The 23536-nt window shown below is 46.7% G+C and overlaps 1 protein-coding gene across 2 annotated transcripts in view; it reads right to left on the bottom strand.

The window, feature by feature from the left end:
- Nucleotides 1-23536, bottom strand: part of SZT2 (SZT2 subunit of KICSTOR complex) — a 50195-nt gene that overhangs the window by 26334 nt on the left and 325 nt on the right. The window contains exons 2-18 of one of the 2 annotated variants that reach the window (XM_019751075.2): nucleotides 14864-14989; nucleotides 14378-14551; nucleotides 13911-14081; nucleotides 9844-9975; nucleotides 8963-9104; nucleotides 8440-8546; nucleotides 4614-4824; nucleotides 4251-4421; nucleotides 3585-3819; nucleotides 3274-3403; nucleotides 2341-2483; nucleotides 1939-2091; nucleotides 1685-1799; nucleotides 1281-1498; nucleotides 966-1181; nucleotides 496-574; nucleotides 162-256 (exon numbers count right to left, since the gene is read on the bottom strand). In XM_019751075.2, coding sequence (XP_019606634.2) covers nucleotides 162-256; nucleotides 496-574; nucleotides 966-1181; nucleotides 1281-1498; nucleotides 1685-1799; nucleotides 1939-2091; nucleotides 2341-2483; nucleotides 3274-3403; nucleotides 3585-3819; nucleotides 4251-4421; nucleotides 4614-4824; nucleotides 8440-8546; nucleotides 8963-9104; nucleotides 9844-9975; nucleotides 13911-14081; nucleotides 14378-14551; nucleotides 14864-14989 — 2618 coding nt within the window. Of the gene's footprint in view, nucleotides 1-161; nucleotides 257-495; nucleotides 575-965; nucleotides 1182-1280; nucleotides 1499-1684; nucleotides 1800-1938; nucleotides 2092-2340; nucleotides 2484-3273; nucleotides 3404-3584; nucleotides 3820-3905; nucleotides 3976-4250; nucleotides 4422-4613; nucleotides 4825-8439; nucleotides 8547-8962; nucleotides 9105-9843; nucleotides 9976-13910; nucleotides 14082-14377; nucleotides 14552-14863; nucleotides 14990-23536 lie in introns of those variants that run through there. The other variant, XM_019751076.2, reaches the window with a different exon arrangement.

The raw sequence follows: 23536 nt of genomic DNA, 5'->3' as shown, positions 1-23536 counted from the left end.
CACAAGCTGCACGTGGCCTTTCTAGACCTGTGCCTGCCTGAAGCATCTAAAAACAGCACCCCTGCGACTTCCTCAGGTATGGGAGACATAACTTCAGGGGACAAGCAGGAAGAAGGGTGAACATGCAGAAAGATGGCTGTCCGAGAGGGGCCAGAGCTCACCTGTCCTTGGTGGAGGTGGAGTGTGGGGGGAAGAGGACGTACTGCACCACGCACGTGTGCCTCTCTTCCACGGCAGCCTGCCCTGGAGGCTCGTTCTGAGGGGAGAGCAGGAGATCCTGGACAAACCCCAGCCCAGAAGATCTGGCCCTGCCCAGCTCTGGCCTTCAGAGCTTTAGTCCCCTCGCCACACCGTCCTGGGACGGGTCTCAGGCCTCAGTTCCTGTGGCCACAGGGACCCTGTGAGGCAGTTTCCAGTAGTCCCCACCTGGCTCAGAGGCAAGTGTCCCTGGGATGACAGACCTTGGTAGGAGGTGTCATGAGGGACGGCACTTACCTGAATTGGAAGTTCCAGTACCATGTTGATGATTCCTTCCCCGCTGCAGGCGAAGTGGAACCCTTCGGAGAGTCGGACTCTGAAGCCCCATAAAGGTAGGGGAGGGGCAGAATGAGGTGGGGGAGAGACACTCAGAGCACACACCCCTGCCCTCCACGCCACTTCTGTACCCACCTTCCAGTAGCCATCTAGGCAGACCTGTGCCCTGGTGGCCCTGCTCAGACTATTGGTCCCTCGGGTATAACAGGTCCAATTAGGACCAGAGGCCAAAATAAGTAGAGTAAGGAAGAGGAGGAGGGGACGGTGGTGGCATGTGCTGCTCTGTTCTGGACACTTTGCATAACAACAGCAGCACAGAGACTGGGGCTTAGAGAGGGGTCTAAGCTTGGGCTTTCTGCCAGTGTCCAAACCCAGAATCTACACTAGTTCTCTTCCTGCCCCAGGTTGCCCGGCGGGCTCAGAGGACGTACTCAGTGAGGATGGAGAGCAGCTGGGCAATAGCGCTGAGTGGCAGTGCGGGCGCCAGTCCTGATGGGACACTCCAGAGCCAGCGCTGATGGTAGAGGTAGCGGGACAGCGACGCCAGGCTAGAAGAGGCTGAGCGGCCTGACACCAAGGGCAGTGGCCCTGGTGGCTCCAGTGTAAGCAAGAAAGGTGCCCGGTAGTCCAGGGGCAGCTTCTCATACCTGGGAAACAGGGGCGACTCCAGTTGATTGCTACTCAAACCCAGCTAAGCCCCAGGCCTCCCACGTGCTCCTGGCCCCAGCCCCACCCTCTGTACCCACCTGATGAGTAGCTTGTCCAATGGCTTATGTAGGACCACAAGGCAGGGCCGGTCAGACAGGGCCTGTTGTGGCCCCAGCATGGGGGGGGACTTGGAGGGAGAGTTGCCCCCACCAACACCCCCTAGCCCTTTTCGTTTCACTTTGGGTGTTAGCTCCTTGCTTTGTACTCGGTGGGGGAAACGCAGCCGCAGAATCTCTTCCCGCAAGTCCGACACAATCTGAGGGGAAAATGTGATCAGATCCTTCTACTCCTATCTCCTACGGATCTGGAAGAATGGGCCCACATACAAGGTTTCTTAATCTGGGAGCTCCTCTCTCTACTGGCCCTGGCCCTGTGGGTTTGGGGAGGAGCCAATCTATACTCCAGGCTCCCTGGGCTAGGAGTCGGGCAGGGCCCAGCTCACCTTGTGCCGAGCCTGTGCTGGCGTGCCAATGGGGAAACCCAGGCGAAGAACCATGCACGGGGCCTTGGAGATGATGCGGACCATGTAGAAGGAGGAGGGGGGCTGGTTTGGGGCACTGAGGAGAAATGGGAATCCGTGAGCGGGCCTACGTTGCGAGTCAGTGAGTTTAGGAGCAAGTAGGGACGAGGTCTGAGGTTAGAGGAGACATGGGATGAGGTGGCAGGAAAGGAGTGAGGGGACAGCACTTTGCCCACCTGGACAGCAGCTTCACATAGGAATAGCCCTCCACTAGCACGAAGCTGCTCCAGTCGCGAAGCAGAGAGGTCAGCGAGGAGTGTGAGATCCTGCACTGGACAGTGCTGTAGCGCCCATTGCTGCCCGGGGTGTGCAAGTGCTTGGGGATTGGTCTGGGAAGAGGGGTGCACATGGAGGTCAGACTTCCCAGCCCCAATCTTGGGGGGATAGAACAGACTGCTACCTCTCTTCTAGGCCCTGTCTGAGGATATGGGGGTTGATGAGCAGGAAGACTAGAGAAGGGTCACAGTTTTTCTTGGCCAAGGTTGGTAAGGGCTCATCTGCTGCTCCCCTTCCCTATCACTCCCGGCCACCTCACCCCTGCTCCTCCATCACAACTAGGGCCCAAGAAGGATACCCACGTGTCGTGCTCCAGGATTAGCACGAGGCGATGCATGTGTAGCCAACGCTGCCATGAATTTGCATCCATGGACAGCACTGGCTTCCAGTAGGCAGCAAACTGGGCATGGGATGAGTCAGACCCACTGTGTTGAAGAGAGAGCACCTGGGGACAGGAAGTACAGTCCTATAGGCGCATTTGTGGAGAACCAGGGTATCACCTCCAAACAGCACACAGAACCACAGGGATCGGGGGTCAGAGATGGCAGGGGTTTAAAGCTAAAGAACTCACAGCCCAGCCTGGGACAGAGGCATAAACTGCCTCCAATACTAAAGCTAGATTAGGGTAAATGAGCCCAGGAACAGACGGTGTAGCCTTTTAAAGCTGAATCCAGGCAAAAGATGGGACTTGCCACGCTTCTATCACTGACTTTAGAAGTAAGCTGCAGAGTGATGGCAGGACCTCAGATGAGGCCACTGCTCATTAGCATAAGCTCCCTGCCTGGCAATGCTAGGCTGACAGGCGGGGGCCAAGTGTGAAGAGAGCACAGGACAAAGGAAGCTATGGTTTTCAGGAAGTGCTCAGTTCACAGTGGTTGGCAGTGGTGGGAAACGGGTGAAGGTGTGGCGAGGGTGGAGGCCAGAGTATGCCATGGGAGAGGGGGTGAGGGCTCTTGCAGGAGGCTGGGATACCACCTAGACATTCTGCAAGTCTTTATTTACCTCTGACCCCTGTGTTCTGCTGAGCACAGCCACAGCCTCTCTCTATAGATCCTTCTCTTCCCCTGGGGGCTTGGAAGGAGGGTGGGGAATTGCTCTCAGAGCTCAAGAGTTCTAATTTAGGTGCCTCAGACTTGAGTGGGAAGGAAAAACGTGGTGGTTCTGGGCTCCACTGCCATGTCAGTCCAAGTCTGGGTGGGCATGAAATGCGGATAATGAGTGTCAGAGCCACTCACCGGCGTGGTGGAGCCAGGAGGGATGTAGAAGAGGGGCACTCCGCTCTTGGTGCTATCCGGAAGCGTGAAATGTTCTGGGACTGAAGAGAAGGACTGAAGGTGGGCTAGCATCTGGTCCGTCTGGTTAATGCTGTAGGACAGAGCCAAACCCTGAGCCACACCTGACTCTGGTGGGTACAAGCCCCAAGGGGACAGGGTACCCTGGACACAAGCCTGGTCCTCAGAGTGACTCTCTCCAGCTCCCAGCTTCACACATCTGTCCCTCCACACAATAAATGGGGCATCACTGACTGAGCGGTGACCTCACTCACCTCTGCAATGTGTTCCAGAACCGCCGGATAACGTGTGTACGATACAACGAGCGAATGGGTTGCCTTAGTGCACAGGACACATCATGCAGAATGTCATAGCCACCTTCCATCGTCACTTCCACCCGAGTTCCTCGAGGGCCCTCCGGCTCCAGGGGCCAGGGTGCCACAGCCACATATTCGATACGCATGTTGTGTTTCCACAGCAGCACCAGCTTCACCTCCAGCTGGGACCCTCCTTCAGGGGAAGCAGGAGGGCTAGTTAGGGAAACAGGCAGAGGACTCCGGGCCTGGGACTGAGTCCTATCCGAATCCCCCACCTACCTCATGGAACTCTAGCCTGGCCAAAGGTTCCAAGCATGGTTCCATAGATTTCAGGCCCACAGCCTGCCAACTGACACAAACAGAATTTTGCAGTAATCTGAAACAAAGCCAAGTAGTTCAGGACCCCACAGCACCCTCAGGGAACTTACTTTGGGCAAAAGGAGGTGGAATCAAGCAGCTAAATGCTAAGAAAGCTAAGCCCTGAAGGCAACTCAGAAACTGCTTGTTTCAAATGACAAGGAGAATCTTTCACTGTGACACTTGCGTATGTGTCCTCTGCTTTGTCCCACTGCGTGTGTCCACACGCAAAGTCTGTGGGATACGGCAGGGCCTAGTGACCCTTACCTTTGGCCAGCGTGACCTCTCGGACGCTGTAGCCCTCTCGAAGCCGCACAGACACGGTGCTGACCAAGTCGGCTGGCACCTCCTTCTCAGTGTGCTTCTTCCGTCGCAGAGCCAAGGCAGGGTTGCTGCTGGCGGAGACCAGGTGCTCATTAAACAGGCGGTGCTGAGAGCCTAGTGAGGGTGGGGGAGGGGACGTGGTGATCTGTTAGCTGACAGAGACACAGGGGAGGGGCTACACTGAAATCAGGGGGACAGAACAGTGCCAGAGTGTCAGCCCGTTATACTACCAGTCCCCCCAGGGACCCAAATCCTAGCCCTTCCTACACTGCCCAGTTCCCACAACCACCCCAGTCTGCCTCTCACCACAATAATATTCAGGGTTCAAGGCTTCCCCACTGCGCAGGAAGGAATAGAGGAGAAATGCCCGGTGGTAGACGGTCAGGCCCAGGTTTCCTGGCTCGGGCTCGGGACAAGTGGACAGGTAGGAGCCAAATGTTGCCATTGCGATGAACTTCATCAATTCCACATTGGGCACATGGCCAAAACTGCAGTCATAAGAGTAAACTCCTCCCACCTGGAGAAAGTGAACAATTGGAGATCTCACTCCCAAAGCGGCACGGGAGAAGGGAGTACAAAGAGAGGAAGAGACTGGGTCGCCCCTGGACCACTGAGTGGGAAGTGGGCCAGCGCTCTCCCAGGACAGACCACTGCTCTGCAACTTTCCTTCCCTCCCTCTTCTGTCTGAAGCCTGTGCCATCTGGTCACATCCTTCTTCCTCAACATCAAATACCAGCTTGTTCCCGTTCACTAAAGATTTTGGCAACTGGTTCACTGGCTTCCTGTCATCATCCTGACAGACTTCAGTGTCTCTCTAACAAAGTGCTTCTCAAATTTAGGGTGCATACAAAACACCCGGGGATTTTGTTAAAATACATTAGGCCTGGGGTGGGGCCTGAGATTCTGCATTTCTAACAAGTGCCCTGGTGATACTAATGCTGGTCTCTGGACCATATTTTGAACACCAAGCTGTAGATCAGAGATTGGCAAACTATATATAACCTGTAGGCCAAATTTAGCCCATCAGCTATTTTTATAAATAAAGTTTTATTGGAACACAGCCATGCCCATTTATTTTCATATTATCTATGGCTGCTTTCACACTATAAGAGCAGAGCTGAGTAGCTGTGACAACCATATGGCCCACAAAGCTTAAAAAACTCTCTAGCTGGCCCTTTACAGAAAATGTTTGCAGACCTACTCTAGATGATCCATTCAATTCTCTGATCTCCAGAAACTTGCTCTATTCCACTCACCTGCCTGCTGGTTACATGCTGGCCCTTGGCTCTACCTGGAACTACAGTATTCCCCGTCCGTGGTTTTACTTTCCATGGTTTCAGTTGCCCATGATCAATCATGGCCCGAAAATATTCAATGGGATATTCCAGAAATAAATAATTCTGAAGTTTTAAATTGCGTGCCATTCTGAGTAGAGTGATGAAATACAGGCACCATCCTGCTCCATCCCGCCCAGGACATGAATCATCCCTTTGTCCAGTGTCTCCATGCTGCATATACTCCCGCCCATGAGTCACTTAGTAGCTATCTCGGTTATCAGATCAATTGTCACAGTATCACAGTGCTTGGTTCGAGTAATCCTTATTTTATTTAATAATGGCCCCAAAGTGCGAGAGTAGTGATGCTGGCAATTTGGACATGCCCAAGAGAAGCTGTAAAGTGCTTCCTTTAAGTGAAAAGGTATATATGTGTATGTACAGAAAAAAACAGTATATATAGGGTTCAGTACTGTCTACGGTTTCAGTCATCCATTGGGGATCTTGGAACGTATCCCCTGCAGATAAGGGGGGACTGCTATACTTCACCTTTGCAATTTCAATGGCCACGTCCACTGATTACATACAATCTTATCGCTTTAGGTTCTTTCCATCCTCCTTGTCCTGCTGCTCCTGACCTTATTAAGACTGCCAGGCTTTCAACCTCTGCTCTCTCCAAGTCTACCAGCAGTCTCCTCACTGTCCTTTCTCAACCCAGCCTGGACCCCGTATTCAAGCAACTTCATAAACATCATTCTCAACTCCCTGGCCCTCTTCACTTTTCCCTGCTTCCACCTCAAAACCCCAACTAGGATGACAACCTCTACATCTGGCTCCCAATGAGATTTCCACTGGACCCCAAATAGAGAAAACTGCACAGTTGGGTACGTTGGTACTGCATCCAAACATACGCCACCCAACCCAACTCGTCCTTCAACGCTGTCCTCAATCCTGTGCCTTCCTCCCAACTCTGTCCTGCCTCCCTTACAGGACCCATCCTCACCTTTTCCCTCAAAGAGAAATCACAGGCCCTTGGTAGAATGTGTCTACCTCTTCACTTCTATCCTTCTAGTCTCAAAGAAAGATGTGACACTATCCTGTTCCAAAGAGTCCCTCAATTTGTTTCTTAAGCCAACGCCCTCCTGTCAATTTAGGGACTTTATTCCATCAGGCTTCCTTTTCTTTCCCCTATTTTCAAACTCTGCTTTACTGTGCCTCCTTAGAACCATGCTTAAGTCTGTCTCCAGCTTAAGAAGCAAAACAGAAAAACACCCCTCTCCTTCCACCCTGTATTTCCCTTTGGCTACCATTCTCTCTCGCTCCCTACTTGATCTGAACAGTCAAATTCCTTGTGTCAACACTTCTCTCTACTTCCTTCTTGTCTATCCACTCGTCAGTCCATTGCAATCATTCCCCTCACCCCCTCTTCACTTACATGGCCTGAAAAAAATCCCCGTGACCTCCTAATCACCAAATCCAAATAGCACTTTTCATTCCTCATTTTACATAATCCTTCTGCTACATCTCACACTGTTAACTACTCCTTTCTTCCCAAAACTCTGACTTCTCTGACACCAGAATCTCTTGGTTCTTGTCTGATTATTTCCCTTCATTCTATGCTGGGCCCTCTTCCTAGGAGACCTTTAAACATTAGTGTTCCCCAGGGTTCTTCAGCGACCCTCATCTCTTCTCATTTACCATCTGTAGGCTGACAAATCCTAACTCTCTCTCAGCTATGCTGTCTCCTGAGTATCAGATCTGCATATCCAACTGCTAACTGCTACGAACAGCAGCCATTTATCAAGTAATTATGCACTGCGTTAAGCACTTTAAATAAGGTAGGTACTATCATAATCTATCATAATCTCCATCTACATATGAATCCAACCTAGAAGTGAAGTGATGTGCTGTGTCACACAGCAAATAAACTGGAGCCAGGATTCAGGCCAGGCAAGCCTGACTCCAAAGGCGATGTTCTTAACTGCTATCCTGTTGACCCTCCACCACAACACGCATGCACCTAGATTCGTCATCGGGTCCTCGCTACGCTCATCCCACGTGCTTCTCTTCCTGTTTGCTCTGCCAGCTACTCAGTCAGCACTGAGGTCAGAAACCTGGATACATCCCTAACTCTTTCTTCCTCACCCCTCACACCTTGCTAATCATGTCATGTTGACTCTACCTCTTCATTTTCTCAATCCTAGCCCCTTCTCTTTTACCCTAAATCCCCTAACTTAAGCACTAATCCTCTCACCTGACCACTGCAATTAATAGCCTCCCTGCCTTCATTCCTGCCCTTTACTCAGCATCAAGAGTGGCCTTTATAAAACATAAACCCAACTAGCGACTTTCCTTCTATTTATCCTCATCACCCACAGAATTATGCTGCAATTCCTTAATAGAGCAGAACCAGCTTTTCACGCTCTGGCCTATGGCCAGCCTTGTTTCCCACAGCTCTTTGCCTCCTACCCTACAGTCCATCACTCCAAATTGGCTGTGGTTCCCTGAATATGCTACTTCCCTCCTTTGCATAAGCTAGTTTGAAGTGGGTTTACAAATGAAACATCAATAACTAATCTAACGAGGGAGGTGGGATTGGAACTGACTGCCAGATTTCCAATTCTGCATTCTTTTTACTATAACACGCTGTCTCCCACCTCATAAGGAAAGGACAAAGACGAGAGTGCTGTCTTCTCACTGCCACCTATCCTGTTCTAGACATGACACCTCTCCCCACCACATACATATAATTCTGCTATTGGTTTTACCTGGGAAATCATTGCCTCAAGAAAATAACTAGCCCTACCCATCTTGTGAGATGCCGCACTTCCCTCTCCCCCTTCCTAGAAAGTCCTCACCTGCACAAAGGAACAAGCCACAGTGCCACTGCGAAGCTGGTTCAGCAGTGTCTCACAGACAGCAACATCAGGGACACTGGTCACCCCATCCGTGATCACAATGATACCTGGAGCAGGAAACATCAGACTCACACCCAAGGACACTGACCGGTCAAAGCACAGGGAGGCACTCAGTTACGGGGCCCCGAAGACCTCAGTGTCTGCCCACCAAGGTGCTTTATAAGCCTCAAGCACCTCTCCTCTCCCCTTCCCGCCTGCTTCTTCCTCTTGCGGGCTGGATCCATATCCTCCTAAGTGACGGCCTTAGAGCTCTACTCCTTCCCACTAGGGCCCTGGATGGTTGTCAGAGCTGGGGGAACTTGAGATACACACTTACCTCTTACAAACAAGGAACCAGATCCTCTTCCCTGGGGACCACTGACCCCCTGGAGCCTTTATCTTTGCTGATAATGGCCCCACAACAACCCCCTCCCCCCCCGAGTCCTCCTATTTCCCCAATCCCACCAACAGTCCTTCTACTGACCTGCACTAGAGTTTGAGGGGAGCAACTGCAGCGCCAAGATGCCCTGACGAATCATACTGACCAGCCCAAGATCAGCTGTCACCATGGAGACTCCCACTTTCCGGCCTGGAGGCTCCCCCAAGTCTGGGGACTGATCCTCTGCCTGGCACAAGTTACAGAAAAGACAGAATGGGACAGATGGCATTGCCCAATCCATAGCAAAGCAGGAATTCACAGCCTAGCACTGCCAAGGCCAGACAGGCCTAGTCCTGTGAGGACCCCAGCCCCCTGACTATGCAGCTGAACCCCGCCTGTGCTCCGTCCCCCAGTGTGTGTTCAGACACTGACCCTCCGACAGGCAGGAAGTCCGGTACCAGACGAAGCACTAGATTGTACTGGAGCAGGGCTTCCCTACCTTTTGCCAATAGGGCCCCTTTTCCAGATTTTTCCACTGCCATTATGACGTATTTTATATATCAAGGAAATTATGTCTGCAGACATATAGAGCTGCTACTTGCTGGATACTTCCAGGGTATCAAAAAGCATGACAGAGTGTATCCTAGTGAACCCAAGCAGCTTTATCCCTGATTGTATAAAATACTGACTAGAGATCAAAACTACCCATGATCACCTTGCCAGATCCACTGGGGGAGAAGATCCAGGACTAAGATAACCACATGCAAATGGCCTTCACATTTTCTCCCAGCAAGACTCTGTGTCTTGAGGAGAGTATCCGAACCCTCCCCCAACTAGCACTTCTACCCCCGGCTCACTCTGCCTCCTCTGGCTCTTAGCCCTTTTCCCCGTTTTCCCTCCGTATCAGGTCTGTTCCTCCTCTTTCCCTCTGTCCCTTAAAAGCTCCTCTTTCTAAGTGGTCTCCACCCACTTTCTCTCCCACATACCTGGCTCTGGGGGTCAGACTGCTGCTGCAGCATGGTGGCTACCTTATCCTCAAAGAGACAGAGCTGCTTATATACCTGCTGCAGGAACACTTCCCGCTGGGAAGGATCCAAAAGGCAGCCCTGGACCAGCACCTAAGAAGTACAAGGGGAAGAGCAAGACATGAAGGTCAGGGTGACACTGGGCAGTACCCCTCTGGTGTCCCTGTTTATTCTCCACAGCTCCCTCTAGGTGATTCTCACTTCCTACCCACGCAGGCCCTGAGGCTGGCCAATTCCATAGCCAGTTCCTCCCTCATCAGATCATCTACTCCAGCAGGCCTCAGCCCAAGTCCACCGTATCCCTGCTCAGGGCCCCCAGATCATCAGTCACCCTAATGGGGGTTCACAACCTTCCTCGGCTTATCTCCACACTGCGTTCCCCATGTGCCCACAGGGGGGCGCCATAACGTCCTCCAGCTCCGTCCATCTTACGCTACCAGTTGTCTATAAGCTGCCCTGCCTCACCTGGCAAAGCCTTTTTCATTCCCATACGTTGTTACTCTTGCTGATTTCTGAGCACTGCACTCAGAGGCTGTTTGGAACTTTTCTTTTTTTTAAGCTCAAAATCCTCTTATTCCTCCAGTGAATACTCCTTCCTTCCCTTTACTCTCAGCGATAACTCCCCCTCCTCTTCACAGAGAAAGGAAACCAGTCAACAGGAACTCCCCGCTAACCCTAACCCTGCGGGTATACTACTCTCCAACCCACAGAAAACACCCTCAGTGTTTGCTAGATATTTAAATCTGTGTTCTTGTGCCTCCTCTGAGGCTCTGAAGAAAAGATTCCTCATCCTCCTCTTTTTCCCTAAAGCGAATCTCTCCTTCTAGTCTTGGACCTTTTGTCTCTCATATATTCATTCTCTCTCCATGGGATTCCTTTCCTTTTACTTCCACCATAAATAAGTGCCCCCATCCTAACAATGTTATACAGGCCTGATGGCCCTTGTGGTGACCCTCGGGCTCTCTCCTCTCTCTCCCTATCAGACTCGCACAACCTGTCTCACGTCACTTCTCTCTAACCCCCAGCTCTTGTGCAACGCTACTTCTTCACTCCCTATTCAGAACTAGGGGAGGGGTGAGCACAGGCAGACGAGGGGTGGGGGGACTCTGTACCACTCTACAGGCTGGACCCTGAGAAGCAAGACAGAATCAGAGGAATAGTAGGGACTGAGGCTATAAAAAGAGAAAGACGTTTATAGCTGTATTGCTTTGTTTTTTTATTAGTTTCAGGTGTACAAAACAATGCAATAGACATTTCACCCCTCATAACTCCCCTCCCCAATCTATTGCCCCTCTGACATCGTATATATCTATTACAATTCCATTGACTCTATTCCCTATGCTGTACTCCATATCCTGTGACTATACATATTACAGTTGACATACAGTATTATTCAGCTTCAGCTTCAGGTGTACAGTGCAGTGGTCAGGCATCTACACCGTCCATGAAGTGGTCTCCCTAATAAGACATGTGCCCATCGGATACCCAACAAAATCTTTACAACATTATTGGTTATATTCCCCAAACTGTCTTTCATATCCCCGTGGCAATACTGTAGTTGCCAATTTATGCTGTCTAACCCCTTCCCCTCCTCCCTCATCCCCACCCCCCGCCCTTCTAGCAACCATCAGTTTTTCTTCTATATCTCTGAGACTATTTCTGTTTACTTTATAGCTGTATTGTTTAGAAGAGTGAAATTTGGTCAACCCAAGGGTTTAACAATAAGGGTTTGGCTAAAAACATAATAATAAAATGCGATTAAGGCAAGCAGCCATTAAAAGTCATGCTTTCAAAGAATATTTAGTGACATGCAAAACACCCGTATTATACATTTAAAAACAGGAAGTAAAACTGTGTCTGGAATGAGTCTGATGTTTCTGCTCTCTTTGGATGAGTGATGGTGGTGAGGGAGGATAAACACAGACTCAAAAACAAGAAGGAAATTCCATAAAATGTTAATAGTAGTTATTTCTGGGTGGTACGTATGTTATGGGTGAGTCTTTTTTTTCTTTTATGTATTTTCAAATCTCCTTCAATGGACATGTATTATAAATGTGATTTAACTGTTTTTTTCTTTTAAAGAGCAGGAAGATACATCTTGAGGGAGCTATAGAGATAGCGAGGAAGCTGGCTCAGGGCTGACAAGTGGCCCTGGGGGCTTAACTAAGTCCTCTTCCCTCCACAGCTGCTGTCCTTGCTCAGATCTCGTCTCCTCTCCCATGCTGTAATCTGCTATTCTCCCTAATCCAGAATTTATCCCCTAATCGATTGTCCTCAAAGGCCACAAACAAGTGTGAGTTTCCTAATGTACAAATCTGATCCTGTTACCATCCGCTTAAACCTTCAAAGGTTTCCCTGCTACCTATGGCTAATAGTTCTCATAGCTAACCTTTGCATTGTTTTCTATGTGGTAGGCACTGTTTTCAGTGCTTGACATGTATTGATTCAATTGCCATATAATACTGGTACTGTTAATATCCCCATTTTGGAGAAAAGCACAGACATACAAAGACATTAAATAAATTGCATAAGGGCACACAGCCAGTAAGTGATAAAATACAGACAATGTGATTCCAGATCCAGAGCTCTTCACCACAACACTAAACTCCCTGACAGAATAGAGTACAAGTTCTCAGCCATGACATTCAAGGCCTTTCATAATCTTGCCCTCACTTACCTCTCCAGTCTCCTCTTTTCACTCCCCCCACCCCACCGCATTCAAACTTGACTGTGTCGAACTGAATAACATGCGGTTCCCTAGAATAACTGTGACTGAGCAGTTTCACAGCTCTGTCTTTGAATTTGCCAGCCCCTCTTCCTGGAAAGCCCGTTTCCCTGTCTTTGAATCGTTACCCTCAATTCTCCCTTCAAGACATAGTTCAAACCCCCTTTGTCTTCCCTGTCCCTGCCCCAGGCTTGGCTCCGCCCTCTCGGTGCTCCCACAGCACCTGAGTCATTAAGTTATCAGTGCCCTTATCACGTTCCACTGAAATTACCTCCTTCAGTATCAGTCTCCCCCATTAAACTCTCAACTCCTCCCATCAGTATAGGGACAGTGTCCGATTCATTTGTGTCTCCAGCATCTAGCCCAGGCCTGGCATAGATCGGGCCCCAGTAAGTGTCTGCCAAACCAAACCAAGTGTTGAGTGATTACCTAATACCCATGCTTTCTCTGCCTTGGCTATCAGCACCTACAAAGCCTGGTCTCTGGGGACGGAGCCCACAGCCGGCAGTCCTCACAGCTGCACTAGAAGAGCACTTTAATCCAGAGCAGAGGGCTGGGATCCAGGCATGGGACCCAGAGTTGCCTTGTTGTGTATTTCAGACCCTCAGATGCTGTTCCGTGCATCCCTGTTTCTCAAAGTCAGTTTGATAGCCAAAGTGACAATGTAGCCATCAGGGACAGTTTCAGGGTTAAGCCCCTACCAATGAGTTGAGGGTGACTAAGAGCATGTGAGGGGAAACTGGGCTAGGCTTAGCTAAACCAATAACAGATATTCCAGTAACAGACTTGGCCATTTTCCAAAAGGAGTGTCTTGTGATAGCCAGCTTGGGTGTTAGATAAGCCCTGTATGCCTAACACTTCACAGGGCCCTCAGAGAAAATGACCCACCTCTGTCCTGGGAAGAAATTATGTTTCTGGGGATTTGTTATATTTTAAAATCATAAAACTATTCCTAGAGACCATCTTCTGGAGGTAGTACCAGGAGATAGGACACCAATAAACCTTCTGATGGAGGAGGGGCGAAACAGAGAAAGTAGACATCCAGTGGCCAGAACAAGAAACTTACAGGAGGGAGAGAGACATTTGTCTAATCAATGCTAACGGACCTAAAGCATATGGGAAGGCTCTTTGAGACCAGAGGAACTGATTCTTTTCAAGAGGAGAGACTCACAGAGATGACTAGGAAACAGTTTCAAGAAGCCAGCGAGCTGGGGACTTTGGGCACATGCAGTAGAAAAGGGATAGTCAGAGGACTATCAGAAATGAGGTCTTGGCGTATAAACCAGGAGAAAGGATACAATACCTGGTGGGACTGCAGACCGATGATTGAGGAGTAGGCCTGGATAGTTACGTAGATCTCGGGCTGGAAGTCGATGCAAGATCCAGGCACTCGGAAGGGCCGAAGCAGCCCGCCTAGGCAGCGGGAGAGGGCATGGAAAACTTCATCAAACAAGATCTCCCCTGTGGAATCATCCTGAGGGCAATGCAGACAAAGATCTCTTAAGGGTAAGCAAAGGCAGCCCTGAGCAGATGGCAGAAACAAGACGCTTCCGTGAGTCAGTGGGACTCTTATCTTCAGGTTGATCACACCCCCAAATACAGTGCCATAGATGCAAAGGGACCTGTCTTAAAACACCCCTCTTTCCTTTAGAGCCTGTCTCCTTTCTACAATGATAGGCTGGAATCATTTTTCACTTCTTCCAGGCCTTTCCGTCTCCTCCTCACCCACACCACACCCTTTCTTCCCTCCGTCTCCCCCCAGCCCCTTACCACAATGCCAGTAGACGGGCTAAGGTCCAGCTCAATGACAAACCGATACTGCCAAGCCAGGAAGGTGACTCGGGTGGAAGGTACAAGGAGGAATGGCCTGGGGACCACTGGTTCATCGGGCTGCCACCCAGGGGGCAGGACACTAAGGACTTCCAACTCTTGCTCAGACTGAAGCTGACAATTAGGATGAAGAGAAAAGGAAAGGGTCAGGGAAGAGTCACCCTTTTCTTTCCAGGGTCTGAACATCTATCTCCAAAGTGACACACCGTTGGCTCCACTTCCCTCAACCCAACCAAACACTCTTCCATCTAGAAAAATCACTGAATCAAATTTCCCCTGTGGAATCACCTTGTGGGCCAAGTCACTTGCCCCTCCTGGAATCAGAGCCCTCAGACTTAGTCTCCCCTCCCTTCTCTTTCCAGTACCCTCTCAGGTAACAGATCTTCTGAGCCAGCCCCTCGCATCCTGTATGTCTCTGGGCCTCACCAACATCTCCTGGGGTGTGGCCTGCACAGTTTGATGCAGGTGATTGAGGAACCAAGCCAGGCGAACATTTCGGGAGATTCGATAATCCTTTTTCATCAACAGGAACACCTGCCCAGCTTCTTCCACCTGGGGACAAAGAGGCATGAACAAATTTATAAAAATTCACTGAGTTCCTAGTATACATAAATCACTGCGCAAGTAACTTGACCAAGGAGCTCGCCATCCATAAGTAAGAGGCAAGGCAGCAGCGGTGAAACAGTTACCTCCACCTCCAAGCAAGGTGTTCCCCAGGATTCAGTTCTCAGCTCCCTGCTCCCGTTCCCCCTATACATCTCTATGTAGATGAAGTGACCTTTACATATTATCAAACGTCTACGCGAGTTTACACATTATCAAATGTTTATGTGAGTTTCTCCAATAAACTATAATAAGTTCCGTGAGGGCAAGGATTGTATCTTGTTCTATTTTTGTGTCCCTGTGCTTGGCACATTGTTGAAAACAGAGCAGACACTCACTAACGCCATAGTGCCTCCTAATCACCCTTGACAATGGCAGGGCTAAAGGAATCTGCACGGGGTGAATGGCACACCTGCTGAGTATCTCAAAGTCAAGCTTCTGTGGGTCGTAATCTCCCAGCCCCGCACTTGTCAGTTATCAACACTAGTTCTTTCCCTCCATTGCCTCATGGGCAGTCGGTTCAACAATGTCCTGACACATCAGCTCCCTTGCCCAGGTCCCTGTCCTTCCACGACATTAAGCCCTGACGAATCTTAGCTCAGGATGAGGTCGACATTCTCCCTTATTCAAACACATAGCATGCCAGCTGCACTTTGACAAAAAGAAACTTGCCACCTCTAGCAGGCCTTTACCAGTCCGTTTACTTCTCCCTGGCCAGCAACCTTTCCTATTCCCCTCAGAAGGTTTTCCAATCCCTCAACCCTCACAGCCCCAGCAGGTAAAAATACCTACTGTTTCACAGAGAACATAAGCGTCAACTGCTCTGAACTCCCCAATGTTTTTTCCTAAGTAATCCTTATCTGTAACATTCCTTTACTCCCTTACATTTGCCTCAGAGGAAAACATTACTCTCTTCCTGTTCTAGACAAATTGCAAATTTCTCCCCTGGTGTCCCTGACTAGTAAGGAGGAAAATGCCAGGCAGTGAGGATTGAAGACAGAGTCGTAGGAGAGAAATGAACAGAAGTCAATGACTGCCTGTTGAGAAATGTGGTGTTGAAAGGAAGTGAAGTTTTTTCCCCCCAAAGATGGGGAAATATGCATGGAGAATAGATTGAAATAGCCCTGGAAAAGCAGGAATATAAGGTGCCTAATGTCAGAGAAGAATGTGGAGAGCAGAGATGCAATGACTGAAAATGAAGAAAGTCTTTCTTCTTCTCCAAGACAGAAGGTAAGCATAAGAAGATATAGAAACAGATACTGGGAAGTGGCAGGGATGAAAGCAGCAGGCCAGAAGAGGAAAGGAACTCATATTTATTGAGCACCTAAAGTATATTCAATAGTACAAGTATATTCAAGGTTAAGTGCACGGATTTCAGAGTCAGAAGCCTAGGTTGGAATCCCAATTTAGGCACTGATTAGCTGTGAGAGTGCAGAAAAGGCATTTAACCTCTTTAAACCCCTGTGTTCTCATCTGTAAAATGGAAACGATGCTAATTCCAATCTAATAGCGCTGTCATGTGGACTAAGTGAAATCATGCATATGAGGCGCTCAGCAGGGCCTGGCACTTAGTAAGAATACAATAAAATGTTACTGCTGGTTATTAGCAGACGCACAACACTAGGGGCTTTACATAGATAGGCTCATTCAGTCTTCACATAAAACACTTAACAGAAGAAAACCAAGGACCAAAAAAGTGAAGTTGACTTAACATGATGAATAGGCATAGGGACAGAAGTCAAACCCAGGCCTGGTGAGCTGCAAAGCCCATTTACTGAGAGTGATAAATGGATAAAACTCAGGACTTGAGAACAGACAAGATTTAAAGTGGTCACAGGAAGGAACATGATGGGAAGTTCACAGGTAGAAAGGATACTCTGACATAATCAGAAAGACAGAAACAATTCACACAATGATATGATGTAGTTCAATATTATTGTGTTATGTCTCTACATCTTCAAAGATCACACTTTGGGAAATCCCAGTCTCTATTCTACTGCTTCCATTCACTGGGCTGAGGCAGGCAAGCCCTGGCTAGGATTTTGGCTTTTATCCTAAAAATTAGGTCTAGCTACCGAACTCTTTTTCCTTTTTTTTTTTTAGCAGGGCAGTAATATGTCCACATTTTAAAAAATTCCCTCTGGTTACCAGGTGATTCAGAAAGATCCCCTACTGACCAGGGGAAATGATAGTGGCCTAGACCAGACCTACTCTAAGTAGCCATTCTGTGAACTATTTGAGACTGGTCCCCGACAAGAGGAGTTGTGTTAGAATGTAAAACCACCACTTTCATTGAGAAAGTCTTGTAATGAAGAAACAAACAAACAAACAAATGTCAGCTTGAACTAACCTTTAAGACAAGTGACCTTAGCTGCATTTTAAGTCACCTTTAGAATAAGACAGATAAGAACTGGTGTTTAATTGGAAGTGAGGAGGAAAGTAACAACAAGGTGTCAAGGACGACTAAGGTAGCATCGGAAACCAGTAGTGGCAGAATGAGTTCCAGGTCAGCTAAATTAAATTGATATAGTTATTTACCATCATTTCTAACCACCAGCCACCAACCCCCTCCAAAGTTCCCATCAAATTATAGTCTTATTGTCAAGCTCCTAAAAACAGAAAAGGGGTCTATTGGCAAAGAAGGAAAGTGCAGCAATTACTTGCCATTTCTCTGGTCCAAGGTCTCAGGGTGGGATACTCATAAACTAGGCAACCTCTCCTTCGGGATTGACTGAGCTGGTGTGGGTGGGCTATTAGTGACCGCTCTTGTCTGTGAGTTGACTATGCTGGATCCCTAACAAGGTTCTTATCTAAAAAAGGATAGGTTGGGGCTCAGAGTATTATCAGAACAGGAAGGCTATCCCAATTTAGCAGTCCTTTCTGTTTTTCACTCTATCCCTGGCGCCTAGCGCAGTGCCTGGCACCTAGCGCAGTGCCTGGCACATAGGATGCTCAATACAATTTTAACAAATACCGTGTTTCTCCGAAAATAAGACCTAGCCGGACAATCAGCCCTAACGCATCTTTTGGAGCAATAATTAATATAAGACCCAGCCTTATTTTACTATAATGTAAGATAATTTTTGCTCCAAAAGATGCATTCAAGCTGATTGTCCGGCTAGGTCTTATTTTCGGGGAAACACAGTAAATGAATTCACTATATTCATATGTCATAAGCAAAGCAAACTCAACATTTAAAACTAATCATAATCAGTACAATTGTTCTCAGGGTGAGATAATCTTAACACTTGTCTGGACACTATGTTCCTTTTCCTCTTTGGTAGTTAGTAAGGACTTTTTTCAAATGCCAGCCTATTTCAACTATGCAAGGAAACACCAAGGAGGAGTTTGGGCCCATACTGAGCCAGGGTCAAAGGGCAGAGAGCACATGTCCACAGGTCAACACTATAAGCATAGCTGGAGACACCTGGTCACTCTATCTTCTAGGACTGAATCTTGGCGATTTGGGGTATAATAAATAAATCTTTCCATGATTCCCTGCCCTGTTAGGTACCCCTGCTGGGCATTCACAAAACAGTCTATAGTTCTTCAGAGCTGCCAGTACAGTTTATAATAAAGGATTTATGTATTTTTTAATGCGTTTCCCCTATAAATCTGGAATCTCTAGGGAGGTAGGGGCTGTGTCTATATATTGTTCTTTGCTGTATCCCTAGCAACTAGCACAGTACCAAGGCACACTAGGTGTTCAAATATTTGTTGAAATACATGAAAGGGAAATTGCTCTCACAATCAATTTCTTACTATTTATTCTTAATTTTTCATTTTTATCAACATCTGCTCTTTGTTGTTCAAGAGTTTCCATCCTTCCTCAGCCACTTTATGGAAAAACTAACTCATTCTATTGTTTGGATTTTTCCTTTGCTTCCATGAAAGTTTTTTTTATTTTGTTTGTTTGTTTTTTTACCAGTGTTTCACTAGTATGTTCTTTTCTAGTATTATCTTCTTTTTTGCTGTTCTTGGAATTTGGGTAGGGGGTTCTGGTGTGGGTTCTAATAGATCTGTTTTGAAAGAAACTGTGATTTGATAGCTGAGACTCTGGGCTCGAGCTTTAAGTTCCTCCTCTATGAAATACCACTATCTACACCAATGGTGTAAGTATAATTATAATATCAGTATAACAAGTAAACCATGAATCAGTTGCTTCTCTGAGTCTATCAAATATCTGATGACAGCCTCCAGTCTTTGTTTCTCCATAATAAACATCTCCACCTTCTTTAAGTATGTCTCAAATGGCATGGCTTCAAATTTCATTACATCATATGCCTCTGAATAAACTCTGGCTGGTCTACTTTTCAACTTAAAATGTGGGGGCCAGAATGGACCAAGGTGAGGTCACAGATTCAGTCTCCTAGGTTCCATTTACTTTTTTGGAAGCTTTACCATACTGGTGACTTGGGAAACCTCTATGACTTTCTTACTTGTGCGGTTGTTAAGACACATCGCCCCATTCTGTCCTCATGCAGCTGGCTTTTTGGGACATACAATTATTCAATTAGTCCTATTACATTGGATAAATTCAGTCTATTATTCTATTATGAAGCTTAGAGGGCTGTTTTCTCTTCTAGTAAGCCTCTTTCCAGCTTAATTGCCCTGCTAATGTGATCAGGGTGCCATTAAGTCCTCATCCAAGTCCAAAGAGGACAAAGGCAAGGTGAGCGTGCACTCATTCATCAGCCAACACATTTATGGAGAGCCTGCTACGTGCTAGCACTGGGCAGAGTCCTAAAGATACAATGGAAAGCCAAAATTGGCATTCTCTGCTCTCACAAAATTTTCACCCATGGAGAAAAATATTAATCAAGTAATCACTCTAATTATTGTATTATTAAAGACTGAGTATGCACATCAAAGGGTAAGAATGCGGTTCAATGATAGCGTGTAACCAAGTAACATGACCTAGGCTAGAGTCTTAGGAGAAAGTAACGCTGAAGGTTGAGCAGGGTGTGCTAAGTGAGGAGGGAAAGGGGGATAAACCAGCTGGATAGTGTAGACGAGCACTGTGCTATTAGAAAACTTTCTTCAGGTTATTAGTTAGTAGGCTGCTTAATTATACAACTGTACATCTTCCATTTCTCCATCTTATCTCAAAGGTTATTTTGAATGATGGACTGGCTATCCAAGGCCATGCTGAAGTCCAGTTCATCAATCAGTTCTTATAGAATCTACTCTCTTGACACTAGGAACATTTGCCTAACTCGAGCTTGCTCACAACATTCCCCCTGATACCTGATGCTTCAAAATCTACAACCACGTTTTCAAATCATCATCTCTAAGTTATCTTCACATTCAAGATGTAATTTATCAAAACCATTAGACGTCAGAATTAATTTAAGCAGCTAGAATGGTATTTTTCAGAGTGTGCTCCAAGGACCAGCTGCATCAGAATTACCTGGGGTGCTTACTAAAATGCAGATTCCCGGGCACCACCCCAAACTGAATTAGCGTTGAGAGGGCTCAGGAATCTGCATTTAACAAACTCCCCAAGTGATTCTGCCACTTCAATGTTTGAGAATCCCTGAATTAGTTGTGTTCTCACAGCATCCACAGTCATAGGAAGCTTCTAGTCCCTAATCTTTAATCCCCGAGTCTGAACTACATGACTCTTGTGGTCTGGCAAAGAGAGAGCAAGGGTTTGGAGTTAAGAGAACTGGAATCAAATGTGGTTCTACTACTTGCTATCTAGGTGAGCTTGGACAAGTTACGTAAGTTTTCCAGGCCTCAGTTTCTTTATTGATATTATGCTGATATCTCCTTCAAAAGGATGTTATTGCAACTAAACAGGAGAGTCAGAACAATCAGAGAGGAAGCCTATCATTCTTTGGATCATTTATTGAGGCCTACATACATACCAGTTATAACAAGAAGAAGAAAGCATCATCAGGTGCTGTGCTGCATACCATGTATACCAGCCTCAAGGAAACATCCCCATCTCATTTATTTGTTGTTTTTGGCACCTGTCCCTTGTGGTTAAGGTATAAGTTACGTTTTGAGGCTTTTCCAACCCTTATGCTGCTTTCTGTTAAGAGACCCATGAAATAATGTAGATTTCCCCACCTTGGACTGTCTGAAGCCTCCTTACCACTATTCATATGCCAAAGTCTTGAACCTCTAGCACGGCCTCATCCTGAACCTTCTTCTCCAGCCTCTCTCACCCATTACCCCTGAAGTATAGTCCCTAGGAGCAAACACTGGTTCTGCTGCTTGTCAGTGAAGTTACTTAAACGCTCTGTGCCTTAGTTTCCTCATCTGTGAAATAGAGATACTAATAGTATCCATTTCATGGGGACTTTAGGACTATTAGATGATTATTTGGTATGCACTGTGTTAGCTATTCTCATTGCCACACTGCAACCATACTAGCAGCTGCTTCCTCTCAGTTCTCTAAAGGGTCTAAGCTCCTTCTCATCTCGGGATTTTCACTACTCACTCTGCCTCTTCTCATAGCCAACTTCTACTCATTCTTCAGGCTTAAATGTCATTCCTCTGTGGCAGCTTCCTGATCCACCCTGCCTCCACCACTTCTTAATAAAGTAGGTTAAGAGCCCCTGTGAAACACTCATTCACTCTGTATTTTTCCTTTGCAGCACTTATCATAACTCGATGTTTGTTTACTCTATTAAAATAGGCAAGGTGTCCGTCTTACGCTGCTCCGCATCCACCCTGATAATTAGCACAATTCTGAGTCCATAGTAGCACTCATAAATATTTTAAGTATTTGATGAATGAATGATTTCTTAAATCTGACTATGCCCAATCTTTCTCTCTTGAGAGTGTAACAAACTCTAAAAGTCAGTCACTTTTCTGCCCAGGGGCAGAAGTACTCTTCACTCCCTTCACCTTGTGCCATAAAATTTTCAGAAATACAAATCAAAAAATTAAGAAATGCTTAGCTTTTAGCTGAATGAGATCCCCAGGTGCATGTGTCTTGACTCCAAGTTACTTTAGGTCTGTAATGTTCAATGTGTTTGGTATCCCCTACCACATGGGGCCACTGAGGACTGAAATGGTGCTTGTCTAAAATAAGATGTGCTGCAATATAAAATACCTACTGGATTTTAAAGACATGATACAAAACAAAAAATGTTAAATGTCTTATAATTTTAAAATATTTACTACATGTTGAAATTGTAATATTTTGGAAATACAGGGTTAAATCAATGTATTACTAAAATCTTCACCTATTTCTTTTTATCTTTTTGAATGTGGCTACTAGAAAATTTACATATATGGCACGCATTCAACTTCTATTGGGTAGTGCTGTTTTAGACTATCTGCCTATAAGGCATGTTGTATTTCCCCACAAAATATCTGTATTTCCCCCATTTGAATCCATAGCAAAACATAACTCCAAATGGTTTTTCTCAATACTGATATTTCTGATGCATGGCCTATTCTACCATCCCTGTGAACATGTCTGATTAATTTAAATAAGGCATAGTTTCTTACTTAATCTTTGGCCTCGTCATAACAAATCCCAATGAACTGGAGATTTACTATCCCATACCTACTTTCTTATTTACATTACAAACATTATGGTTAAGAACACAAGATCTGGAGCCAGGCCACCTGTTTTGGAGTCCTGGCTCTACTACTTACTAGCTGTATTTTTATTGCTCTGAATCTCTGTGTGCCTCAGTTTCCACAACTGAAAAATGGGGATAATAGTGCCTACTTCATAGGGTGAGCACATTAGTTGGTATTGGCGAAGTGCTTAGAATGGTACTTGGTACGCGGTAAGCATTCAATAAGTAATAACTACTATTTGTGTCATTATATACACCCCTCACCCTTCCCACCTATTCCTATATTCTCTTCTAATACTGGACACCTCTCCTAGTGATGTTGTTCCTTCCAAATCTCAGCGATATTATGCCCAGAACTTCCAACTCCAAAACTCTGCTACTCCCCAGCTGAGTAGCACTTAGGTAAGGTACTTAACCTCTTTCACTTTTCAGTTTCCTTATCTGTAAATGAGAATTGCTACTGCCACCGTCCTTGCACAAGTATGAATAACACAATGTATATGAAATTCCTTGCGTGGTCCTTAGCAACTGATGGATACCTCATATGCGTTTTCTGGTTTAACACATGCGATCCTCACAACACACCATAAGATAGGTATTTTATGAAGAAGGAAACAGGATCTGGGAAGTCAAGAACTGCCCAAAGTTGCACAGATAACTAAACAGCAGCGCCAATATTGGAACGAGGTTTCACTCCGGGTTAAAAATTTTTTCAGGAAACCAAAGCTGCTTTCCCACAGCATGAGCGCTAGAACTAAATTAATTCATGCTGTTTATGGGATTACAATGTTTGGAGAAATGCAGAAACCGGCCAAGTATATATTGCCCTGTTGCCCGCTGAAACTGCAACAGAAAAATCAAAATACAGTTTTTGTTAATACCATTATTAGGTCAAAGAACCCGACAGCCCTAGAGTCGGCGACGTGGATGAAGTTTCAGTAAACAAAACAAA

The sequence above is a fragment of the Rhinolophus sinicus genome, linkage group LG06, assembly GCF_036562045.2.
Source record: "Rhinolophus sinicus isolate RSC01 linkage group LG06, ASM3656204v1, whole genome shotgun sequence".
Classification (NCBI taxonomy): domain Eukaryota; kingdom Metazoa; phylum Chordata; class Mammalia; order Chiroptera; family Rhinolophidae; genus Rhinolophus; species Rhinolophus sinicus.
The sequence above is the reverse complement of the archived record's forward strand: the minus strand, read 5'-3'. Positions and strand labels throughout refer to the sequence as shown.